General features: G+C 35.1%; 1 protein-coding gene across 1 annotated transcript; it reads right to left on the bottom strand.

Annotated features, from left to right (window-relative positions):
- Positions 1–267: 267 nt before the first annotated feature.
- Positions 268–3,198, bottom strand: LOC127080304 (abscisic acid 8'-hydroxylase 4). The gene is made up of 10 exons (XM_051020632.1): positions 2,952–3,198; positions 2,406–2,727; positions 1,940–2,089; positions 1,653–1,842; positions 1,488–1,567; positions 1,308–1,394; positions 1,133–1,211; positions 929–1,035; positions 728–846; positions 268–628 (listed from the first exon to the last, which is right to left on the bottom strand). Exons 1-10 carry the CDS (start codon positions 3,185–3,187, stop codon positions 505–507), a joined length of 1,494 nt encoding a protein of 497 aa, XP_050876589.1. The 5' UTR covers positions 3,188–3,198; the 3' UTR covers positions 268–504.
- Positions 3,199–12,609: the final 9,411 nt, after the last annotated feature.

The following is a 12,609-nucleotide window of genomic DNA, read 5'->3' as shown; positions in this document are numbered from 1 at the left end:
TTGGTGAGAAACTTCAACAACACCTTCTTCATCTTCTCTTTGTAACATCTCAACAACAATTGGTTGATTTTCTTTACTTAAGCCTCTTGATCCTCTCCCCTTTGAATTTGTAATCATACTAGGACTCAAATATTTATAGTTCATTTTAAGAGAGGCTATTAACAAATCAGTTATGCTATCCCTATTTTCCCAAGTTGGTTAGCTAACTCTTTTCTATTAGCTCAACTAATTGTTTGTTGATCCAATTTGTTGCAAAATATTATTCAATTTTATAATGAAAAATCAACAATTCATTTTAATATAAATACAGTCACTTTAAAAACTTCTTTGTGAACTTTTTGTGAACGAAGTCAATCTATTATTGAGGGGCAATTTCCATTCATTATTTGCATTTTATGATTGAACATCTAAGCAATCCTTTCTTAGAATTTTGCTTTAACCATTAGTATAAAAAGTTCAAACATCATTGATATATTGAAGATGGTGCATCCATTGTTTATGTCCTCACATAACCTTTTTGTTCATGTCTTCCTCCTTCACATTTATCAAACGCACCGGATAACCACTCTTAAGTTTATTAAAAAGTGCCGATTTCTGAATACTCGAGTCCGAATCAATCACCTTCCATCTGAACAATGAATACAATACAATTATTTAGTTTAACTATAAGAATGTTACTTACTAAGGTGAAATTAATATAAAGAATGTTACAATCGAAAGTACTCACTTGAAACGAGTAACGAAACGATGAAGAAACACCAACATCATTCCTTCAGCCATGTTCTTCCCAAGACACATTCTTCCTCCAACTCCAAAAGCTAAGAAGCTGTTTGGTTTTGACTCACTCTGCAAATTTATTGCTACATTTATATATCTAATCATGATTTTACAACATTAAAATTCGGTCATATGATACACATAGACTCACCGGAAATCTTGAAGGCTTGAACACATTCGGGTCACTATGAACACTTGGATCATGATGTATTGATCTAGCATCAATGTTAATGTTCCAACCTTTCTTGATCTCAAATCCTATATAAAACAAGCCTTTAAGTAATGATATAGTACTATTCGTATCAGGAACTTTTTCGTCTAAATTAAATTTCGACGCATTTATATATATTTAAACCTTCGATTTCGCAGTCCTCGAGTGCTACTCTAGGCAACCATTGCACTACAGATGCCATCCTTAATGCTTCTTTCACCACCTGCAAGTAATTCAAACTTGTAAATTTGGTGAAGCAGATAACACTTGTTAGATTAAGAAGAAGATGAAAATGATAAGATAAAAGTTGCATGCATACCTTGGAAGCATATTGCATCTCAGAAAGAGTCTCTAGTGTAAGATTCACTCTTCCTCTATATTTTTTCTCAATCTCAACTTGTTCCTTCTATTTAATCACCAAACCACAATGATTTAGTAAATGAATACCAAGAAAATAGGTTGAAAAAAGATAACTAAATGTTAAAAAAAGTTCAATGACCTTAAGCTCATTAAGAACCTCTTGATTCTCATCCACAAATTTGATCATCCATGTTATTGCAATTGCTATAGTGTCTTGTCCTGCAATTCCAAACTTGTTACAGCAAAATCTTGCGCGCATCGTATTCGACGGATTCAATTCAATAGTACTAGTATTTCTTCTTACCAGCAATAATCATAGTTAAGATATTATCTTTGATCTCTTCATCTGTTAGCCTTGTTATAACTTCATCTTTTTCTAATTTTTTATCATCATTTGCCAAAAGTTGCTGAAGAAAATCTACATGGCAAGTTGCGATTTCGCGTCTTCTTTCACTGATAACTTTCTCCAATATGTCCATAATTCGTTTTCGGGCCTGCATTATCAGTCACTCGTAAGTTAAAATTACAAATTAACACTGAAAAAAGAAAATTTTTAAAGTAAAAACTTTGATGATTTATATGATTAATCACCTGAAGGCCTTTGTAGAATCTGGTCCATGGTAACCTCAAAGGCAATGCAAGCATTGCTTCAGACACACAAGTAACGCTCTTTTGCATCACCATTAGTTCATCACCATTCTCTATGCTTATCAGCATCTTGCACATTGCCTTACAAGCTAGCTGCATTACAAACATCATGCCCTTAAAGTTAAAAATATTTATACTGATATAGTACCATATCGGTAAAGATCAGAGTCATCACAAGTTTTTGGAAGTTCTGCGTAGATTAGTTGTAGTTTAACCATGACAAAATAAATAGAGGTCTTATTTAACTACAGTTTAACCATGATAAATATTTATAAGATCCTATTTAGTCACAGTTTAACTGTGAGAAATTTTGGACCTGGTACCCCGTCATGCACGTTCTTAAAGACAGTCCTGGTAAAAATCATGTGCAAGATTACACAAACATAAGTGTAAAAATTTGTTTTGTTACCTTGAGTGCTTCATCTTGTATGATGAGAAGGGTTCCACATGTCCAGGTACTTGTTGCTTCGACTACAAGCCGATCGAAGAGTTGAACAAAGGAAGACAAAGAATGAGGTGAGAACAAACTGACAAGACGGCTTCGAATGAGTTTGTGATGCTGCTCAGCTGCACACAGCAAACTATCCGGACCCAAGAGCTTGGAGATCGACTTTATGTACTTCTTTGAGAACTTCCCTCCTTCGTTTCTTAAAATCGATTTTGCTGAATCCTTACTCGAAATAAATACATGTGTTTCTCCGAATAACTTGGTCTTGAAGCAATTTCCATATCTGCATATCAAAACAAGTGGAAACATAAATAAAAACAAAAGATCACGGCTGTCTTGTCTTTGAGGATGTGCAAGACAGACTATCACACGGGTTAAACCGTAGGTAAATAGAGTCTCATAAAATATATTCATGCTATATCGTGATTAAACAGGGTCTCTATTTATTTTTCCGTGATTAAACTGCGGTTAATCAAACTTTACAAGAACAAAGTAGTTGTTGGTTACCGGAGGCGGCGAAGTCGAACGAATTCGTAGACTCCTTTAGTACTATTAATGGCAGCCATGAAATGCAGTGTCTCTCCTATGAAGGGTAGTCCTCTATTTCCTGGAGGACTTCCAACACTACTAGACTTGTTGTTTTTGCACCAAAGTGCCAACATTTTAAAACATGATAAAGACACCAATATGAGACCAACATGGTAACACATATAAGAATGTTCCTTTACTAATTGGGAAAGCATTGTGATTCCAATGCTTCATTATCATGCTGAATTAGTGGTATATATATAGTATAAAAATTCATGATATGGCCGACAAAGCACTAGATTAAAATTTGAAAGATTGAGTTCCACTTATAGTCTAACGATGAAGTTAACATTAGGTAGTCATGATCATGAGTTCGTGACGCCATGCCATTGTTGACGGTCTGAGGTAACTGGTATAGAATTCTCACCTATTTATTTTATTCATTATTTAAAATTATAAAACTAAAAATAATTTTTATAATCTTTTAGACCATTAGATCTTGATCCAACGGATACTAATATTTCAAACGCGTGAATGCGTTGTTGTTTGACTGCAGCGGATTCAATTTCCTAATGCATCTTCGTCTTTGAAATGTAGGAGAAGAGATATATCATCGTAAAAATAATGATCCTTGGATATGAAACGGCTAAAATCAAACTCGCTTTATTTTTGAATTCTATATACATGCCAATACATATACATATGATAGGTCGACACATACGTAAATAGGTCGGCCTATAGTAAAATTTTTCTGGCTATAGGTGGACACATCCTTGCTGCAGGCCGACACATATACTGCAATATTAAAACATGTAGCTTCTGTTTCATGTGCTGATTCCACAGGTCGACACATAGGAGGCACATGACATTGATAGGTCGACACATGACCTTCAACAGGTCGACCTATGCCTCGTACAGGTCAACACATGACTTCGACACATGCATACAGCTTTTGCATATTTTTATATTTTCTCAAAGTTCATTGCATTCCTTTTTTCTCTCATATATATATATATATATATATATATATATATATATATATATATATATATATATATATATATATATATATATATATATATATATATATCGTTCTCAATTAAGGTTTCTAGAGTGAATAAAACCTACATGAATCCAGGATTACAAAGCATCTCATCATCTTCAACTCAATCTATGCATACACAAAATCAAACTACACATAATCATTTTTTGATTGGGTGCCATATAGATTAGGATTGATAACGTACAATTAAGTTTGTTGTACCGAGAATGTTGGGTTGAGATCTTTGAGGGATTCAAATTAGAAAACTGAGGTAGGGTTTTCCTTCAAGATCTTTGGGGTTTGAAGGTTTGAGACAAGATTGTGCAATTCGGATCCGATCGAGTGAATAATTTAGGACTAGGTGTGTTGTGCAAGGGAGTAGCGTGAAACAGTGGATTGTGTTGACAAATCTTGGGTTCAACAAGTGTGCGCTTGAGATTAATTCATTCAGGCGAAAGGCTTGAGATAAAGAGGTTGTGCAAGGAAGTAGCAACAACAGGTGAATTGAAGCGGCATTGTTGGTGTCTTGATCAATCTTTGATTAAGGTTTTTGGAGGTGCTAGAGTCAAGAACAAACTTGGGATTTGTGGGATTTGATCTCTCATCTCTTGTAAACATACATTTGCAAAGTAAGATTTATGATAATAATATCTCAATTCAAATTCAAATTGAACGCAGACGTACACATAGTAAGGTCGATTTGGGAATTGTCTAAATAAATCCTTGTGTACTCTCTCTCTCTCTCTTTATATATATATATATATATATATATATATATATATATATATATATATATATATATATATATATATATATATATATAAATTTTTCAATTCGTAAATTGTCAATTGCTTTGATCACCGGGTCAACATTGTTTGGATCATGATTTTGACTACATTTAGAACAACAAACACCAAATAAAATTCCAAACTTTGTTTTTCACACACCAAGTGTTCGACAAATTGTTTGACTTAGTTTTTGTGTGTGGATATCATTGAAGATAAACTTTTACTATTGTAGAGTATTTAATTAGTTGTGCTTAATTGTTGTTGATTGACTTATGGATTATTATTATAACATTGAAACTTTTACGTATATTCGGGCTATTCAATAGTATGTTCGGTTAGACGATTTTTGATCTGAAAAATATTTGAAACTTGCTTCTGTGTCATAAATTTTTCTAAGTCAAATTTTTGGATAATTATTTAGCTTGGGATCTATTCAACCCCCCCTCCCCTGTAGATATAGGTTTATCGTCTAATAAGTGGTATCACAAGCTCCAGTTGTTCGGTCTTAAGATTTTCTTATTAGAAAATGGCTACCGAACCTAAAGGGACGTATAATATAGCACTTATTTTCACCGGAGAAAATCATGGCTATTGTAAAGCTTGTATGCGTATCCATGTCAACTCCGTTTATAATGGTGTATGAGATACAATCATCAATGGTTCAAATGAAATTAATATGACTAACAGTGAAGGTGTCACCATACTAAAACTGGAAAGTCAATGGAATGATAATGATAGGAAGTTGTGGTCTCATGATTGAAAAGTGTTTACCGTGAAAATTGATAAACAATCGTTGATCTTCCAAATTAAAAATACTTTGGTTACTTACAGGATCGATCAGATTGATCCTAAGACATGTGCTAATTGTTTTAGGGGAAAGTCTGATGAGTGTTAAAGAATATAAAGGAAGGATAACGCAAGGAAAGTAATGAAAATACTAGAAAGTAAATGGCAAAGAAGATAAATTCCTGAAGAGAAAAGAAAAGATTGATTAAATTACTTTGAATAAAAACATGGTGCTACAATGAACATACATTTTTTCAATTTACACTTTCTCTACACACGGATACTTTGGGTGATTTGATGAATTTCTGGATAATTTTTTAGCTTGGGATCTATCCCCCCCACCCCCTTTGTAGATCTAGGCCTATCGTCTAATAAGTGGTATCACGAACTCCGGTTGTTTTCAGTCTTAAGATTTGCTTATTAGAAAATGGTTACCGAACCTAAAGGGGAGTATAATATAACACTTATTTTCATCGGTGAAATTATGGCTATTATAAAGCTTGTATGCGTATCCATGTCAACTCCGTTTATATTGGGGTATGAGATGCAATCATCAATGGTTCAAATGAAATTAATATGACTAATGGTGAAGGTGTCACCATACTAAAACTGAAAAGTCAATGGAATGATAATGATAGGAAGTTGTGGTCTCATGATTGAAAAGTGTTTATCGTGAAAATTGGTAAACAACCTTTGATCTTTCAAATTAAAAATACTTTGGTTACTTACAGGATCGATCAGATTGATCCTAGGACATGTGCTAATTGTTTTAGGGGAAAGTCTGATGAGTGATAAACACTTTGACAAAGTTCATATTTAAATGACTTATTAAAGAATATAAAGGAAGGATAACGCAAGGAAAGCAATGAAAATACTAGAAAGTAAATGGCGAAGAAGATAAATTCCTGAAGAGAAAAGAAAAGATTGATTAAATTACTTTGAATAAAAACACGGTGCTACAACGAACATACATTTTCTCAATTTACACTTTCTCTACACACGAATACTTTGGGTAATTTGATGAATTTGTACAATTTTGAACACCCATATCCCAACACTACGACTTCTTATTTATACCAATCGAAATAACCGCTTTTAACGGTCTATTCATCAGATTGAGATAAGTGGCACTCTGTATATGCGCGATCGCCCACCATGCCCCACGTATGCTCAGTAGTTTGGATAATAACAAAGACTTCCCTCCCTTAGTGATGCTTCTGTTTCCCTACTGTTGGAAACATTTCTAAGTCCATAAAACACCTTTACGCCTGTATCAAGGTATTTTCGACTGAAATTTCAAACTTTATAATTTTGTCGAAGTATTCAATTTCTTCACAGGAGCTTATCTCCTTATTTAATTACCTTAATTCATATTAGGCGTCGAAATTGGAGCGAACAAATTGCCCCCCAAAAATGTCATTTTCAACACCTTGAAGAAAAAGGCATTTTTTAAGACTATGGTTCGACGCCTTTGAACAATTCTTGCATAGCTTTGATGCCACTAGTGCTCCAACATTGTAAAAATTATTCATCTTTTCCAACATGTCTTTTCAACCCATGCATGGATCTTTTTAATCATCGCGTTTCCTAGACCCTAGGAGATTGTGGGATTGAGGCCTTAATTACCACCATCCCACTATGGAATCCTGGAGGGACACGTGTCTCACTCGTTTGTCAACCATTAATGCTGATTTGAACCGTTTTTTCTCCCACAAAACCCTATAAAAAGCGCATTCCTCACTAATTCCATTTTTTGCGCTTTCTGAAACTCTCACATCCTCAAACTCTTCATCTTATTCAAAAACAACCTCAACAAACCTAAATTTTCTCTCTTCAACCTTTTTAACAACAATGGCTACTTCAAGCAAAACCCCCAAAGAAACGACCAAAGCTATCAAGGTCTCTGTCAAACACATGAGGGCCCCTAAAAAGATCTCGGACCTCCCTCCTTTTGCCATACTTCCTGGCCCAGTGATGGTGGGTAACCAACAATACATTCCAAAACCAAGAACTGAAGAACAACAATGGATTTACGAATCTCAGGTACTCATTCCCATAATTGTTTCTGGAAAAAAATCATGCTTTGTTTGGACCTTTACCCAATCTGAATATTGAACCTAGTAGACTTAGGGACTTTTTCCCCACTTATCACAAATGCAAACCAATAGGCCAAGCAAAAAGACTTAGGGCTGAAAGAACCAATACTGATGAGGAATCCCAATCTTTAGCAGATGAAACTATAAACTTAAGGTTTGTGAACAATGGCTTTAGATTTTTTCGAGTAACCCCCTCATTTAAAGACCCAACTGATGATCTAAATTGGTTAAACAAAATATAAAAAACTAAATCTCAAACTTGGAAAGATATGGGAATATATGACTTAATCATGCTGTCGAAGGTAGAACTTGATTACAGTTCGACCTTACTAGTTTCTTCATTGTACTTTTGGGACAACACCTATTATACCTTCCACCTCCCTTGTAGAATGGTAACACCCACTCTTTTTGACATAGCTACTATCACAGGCTAAAACCGACTAGGATTACTTATGATCCAGATGTAGAGTCTGGTGATTCCATAGCCTTCTCCACTTCTAGGGCTTCCTATTCGACCCACATAGCACACAATCACAACAAAGATACCGACACCATCTCTGATGTAGAACATATTGCCTTCTTGGCTTTATGGTTATCCCACCGCGTCTTCTGCTCGAAGTCACTCCAGGTTGCTAAGAAGTGTCTCACTCTGGCGAACCAACTTCATTCTGGTCATGACGTCTGTCTGAGTGAAATGATCCTGGCCAATCTTTATGAATCATTGAGTGACGGTGTAACATGACTCAAGAGTCTGGGAGAGAAAGGAAATCTCCTCCTTTCCGGTCCTTTCTGGTTGGTGTAACTCTGGCTAAATGCCACCTTTAGAGGTAAGTCTTCCCAACAAAAGCCTCATCGACGAAGAAGCTGAGGAAGTCAGAAACATGAGGGTCGGAGGAAATTCGTTTGGCTCAGTTAACCCCAAGTGACAAAGGGAAAGACCTTCGACCAACATTCATGAGCTATGTCATGATGTTTGCAAAACGTCATGATTTTACGTCGAACATGACCCCTTTCACTTCGAGATAATATGGTCCAGAATGATTCACAAGACCTTTCCCATCTCCCACTAAAAACTAGGAAAGATAGTCTCTTTTAATCTGGGAAGCTTTTCTAACCCCAAAACTCATAACCCTTAGATTAAATTCGTTTAAGAGTCAGGTTACCCTAATTGCTTATCAACCCAACCTTATGGCTCGACAATTTGGGTTGATCCAAGTTATCCCAAAATTCCTTTATGACAGGAAGAGCATTCTCCTTCTCTATAATGCAAATCACAATGAAACCACCACTCTCAAACAGATAGCTCGATATACTGGCAGGACGCATGTCACTCCAATTAGCTTCGAGCCAAGTTTCCTTTGTACCCCATAATTTGGGAAATGGTGGTCACAATACTATGCTGAAGAATTTTATGATGTTCCTTCATTCATTTAGCACTTTAATAAAGCTTTCCTCTCTGTGCCGGAAAAAATCAAGAAAGGTACTTACACACACATCAAAGAAATTCAGGCATTCCAAAACTACTTCGAAACTGCCTATAGGCCTGATGATCTTAGTCGAACCATCCGTGAGGTAGTTGTCACTCTAAAGGAAAAAATTTCAAAGAAAATGGAGAATTTAAAAATCCCTTCGTACATTTCTCCTGAGAAACGATACGAAATGGCTTTCAAAATGTTTCCTCTTAAATTTCCTTGATTGCCAAACGCTGATTTTGGAGTGGCCTTTGTCCATCCATTCCCATACTGGTTTATCTGTGGGGATTCTATAAAAATCCTTCGACAACAATCATAGAAAAAAGCCCAGCGGGTGGTTGCGACTAAGCACACTTTAGACAGTTTCAAAGGTCACTATTCTTAAAGTATCCGGAGTCGAGATTTGTTGTGAAGTGGGATAACATTAAAGCATTAAGACTTTATGTATATAGATTGATAATCACATCTCATGGGTCATGGATAAGGATTTATCAAGTATTAAACATAGGTGTGAATATTAAGAGTAATATTTATACTGGATTGACCCGCTATGAGAATACTATATAGAATGTTATGCAAAGTGTCATAAGTTATTCTCATGGTGATAATGATGTATACCACCCTTTGACCTGAAACCACTATGGACCTTAGATGTAGATTCGAGTGTCTTATTGCTAATCAAACATTGTCTATAACTGGATGACCATAAAGACAGTTGATGGGTACTCCACGAAGCATGCTGAGGGACATGAGTGACCTAGATGGAATTTGCCCATCCTGCGTAACATGATAAATGTCTAAGGGCCTAATATTGAATTGGACAAGGATGACACGGTCTATGCCTTGTGTTCAATATAGACATAAGGGAAAAAAGGTAATTGTATACATAAGTATTATCACAAAAGGATTTGTCAGATCACATGAAATTTTTGTGTCTTGGGTAGCTGTAATGTGTTGCTAGATATCGCTCACTGTTTATTATGTTAATACGTGATTTAATATAATTACCAATGTCGCGAGAACCTACAGGGTCACACACAAAAGGAAGGATTGATGAGAGATAGAGTAAATAAGGAACACCTTAAGGTACGGTGCACTTAAGTGAACTATAGAACATCACACGGTATGATGCACTTAAGTAGAATACGAAATATGGTAAGGTACCACATGCTTAAGTGATTTTGGTATATCATAAGATATGGGACACATACACTTAAGTGGGATTTTTAGCTTGCAGCCCACACAAGTGGTTTTATAAATAGAACCCTTGTGCAAAAGCATTGGATTAGATGAAAATTTTGTTTCTCTCTCTCTCTCTCTCTCTCTCACTCACTCACTCACTCACTCAAAGCTTTCATTCGTAGCAGCTAACACTGAGATTAAAGGAATCCGTTCGTGTGGACTGAGTAGAGGCGTTGTCACCATTCAACGTTCGTGATCACTCCTTAGATCTGCATCAAAGGTTTCAATTGCCACAAGAGGTAATGATTTCTATCACTGATCATGCTCATTCGTAAGGATCACTAAAGGAGAAAATTTTAAATTCCGTTGTGTTTTGGATCGCCATTCTCATTCAGATGTCCCATGATTAAGAAAGACAAAGAAAGAGGGTATCACAAAAAGTATAGTAAATCGAGAAGAGCTTATATAGCTTGTGAGAATGCAAGTGATTCCTCAAGCGATGAAAGCTCAACTTCAAGTGTAGAATCGGTCCAGATTTGTCTTATATAAAATGGAAGGAAGAAGAAACAAGTAAGTTCTTCTAAACTTGAGTTTACTAGTGATTTATCTTATTCTCAATTACAAGACGCTTTTGATAATCTTCATAAAGAAGCATTAAATGATTTTAAGAAATTAGCTTCACATGAAAATATATATTTTCAATTAGAAGCTAAAGCGTTAGAATCCGAAAGGAAGTTGGAAGCTATTAAGAGATCTATGATAGATACTCAAAGTGAAAAGAATGAGTGTGAAAAACCTTCTAGGTTTGGTTGTGAATCTTATCATAATTGAAAGAAAAAAAAGATAAATGCTCTTCAAGTCAAATTAGACAATTACAACCAAAGATTGCTTATGCTATTGATCTGTCTAAGTATAAAAGGTCTTTGAACCATTCATATAAGAAACATAAATTTGTTAAAAAGGAGTCTAATAGGAAGGGCACATATCATCATAACTTGTCTTGTCTCTATTGTTGCAAGAAAGGTCATACTATTGAAAAATGCAAACTTAGGAAACTTTTAGTTCCTAAAGGAGTCTTTCAATGGTTGCCCAAATGCAACCTTGTTTTCACTCATCCCAAGGACCCAATTAAGATTAGGTACCTAGCATTTATTGTTGATTTTACATGATAAATGTCTTTGATCTATGAAGAGAGTATGGGATCTTGTTTATGGATACTCAAGACATATGACATGTTACATCTCCCTATTCCGTTGACTTTGTGGCAAGGAAGAATGGTTGTATGACCAAAAGGAATCAAATTCTAGTGTTATTTAATTGGTAAAAGTGTGTTTATTACTATTAATGCTTTATCCGAGGAATGTCGAGATAGTTGTTGCTTTTCATGATATAGGTATATCTTTACAAGATATTCTCAATGAAATCGAAAAAAGAATTGATCAGCCTAAAACGGCGGAACGTGAGAAGGATGAATATAACGATTGTGAAAAGGAGAAGATTGAAAGTCCAATTGCAGTGGATAATTTATCTTTGACTTGGAGAACCTCTAATGATCATCAAATCAATAATCTTGGAGATATTATTAATCATACTTTCAAGTACTTTGTCAAAGAAAAAAGTGGTAAGGTCGTTGTTGTCTAAAGGTTGTATGGCACGTTTTGCATTTATTCCAACTTTTGTTTGAGAGTTTCTTGTGGAATACATGTGTATCCTCCGTCATTCGTACGGTGAGGTAATATCTTTTCAACTTTTGCTTTGTAAGGAAGTTTTTTCTTTTGCCTGTTTATTTTTCAAAGGTATATGATTTACTTTGTGTATGATATATGTTATGGATGTTCACTTTTGAAAATTTCAAGTGATAACCAATGTGTGTTTCATTTAAAATGATTGTAGTGACATGACCTAAATATCTCACATGTATGTTATATCATCTCTAACTTATGCTTGCTTGGAAGATTTCAAGTTTATGTAGATGATATTATTTTTGGATCCACTGACATGCCACTTGTAGAGGATTTTTCTAAGCTTATGCAGGGAGAGTTTGAAATGAGCCTCATGGGATAGTTAAATTAATTCCTAGGGATTCAAATCAAACAACTTAATGAAAGCACATTTGTTTATCAAACCAATTATTGTAAGGACTTGTTAAAGAGATTTGGCATGGTTGATGCAAAGTCGATTGACACTCTGATGGCTACAAATGGTAACTTGGAAAGGAACAAAAATGGTAAGGATGTGGAAGTGAACAAATATAGATGTATGATCGGTTCT

This window comes from Lathyrus oleraceus, chromosome 5 (genome assembly GCF_024323335.1).
Source record: "Lathyrus oleraceus cultivar Zhongwan6 chromosome 5, CAAS_Psat_ZW6_1.0, whole genome shotgun sequence".
In the NCBI taxonomy this organism is placed as follows: Eukaryota; Viridiplantae; Streptophyta; class Magnoliopsida; order Fabales; family Fabaceae; genus Lathyrus; species Lathyrus oleraceus.
Note: the sequence above shows the minus strand (reverse complement) of the source record. Positions and strands in the feature narration are given on the sequence as shown.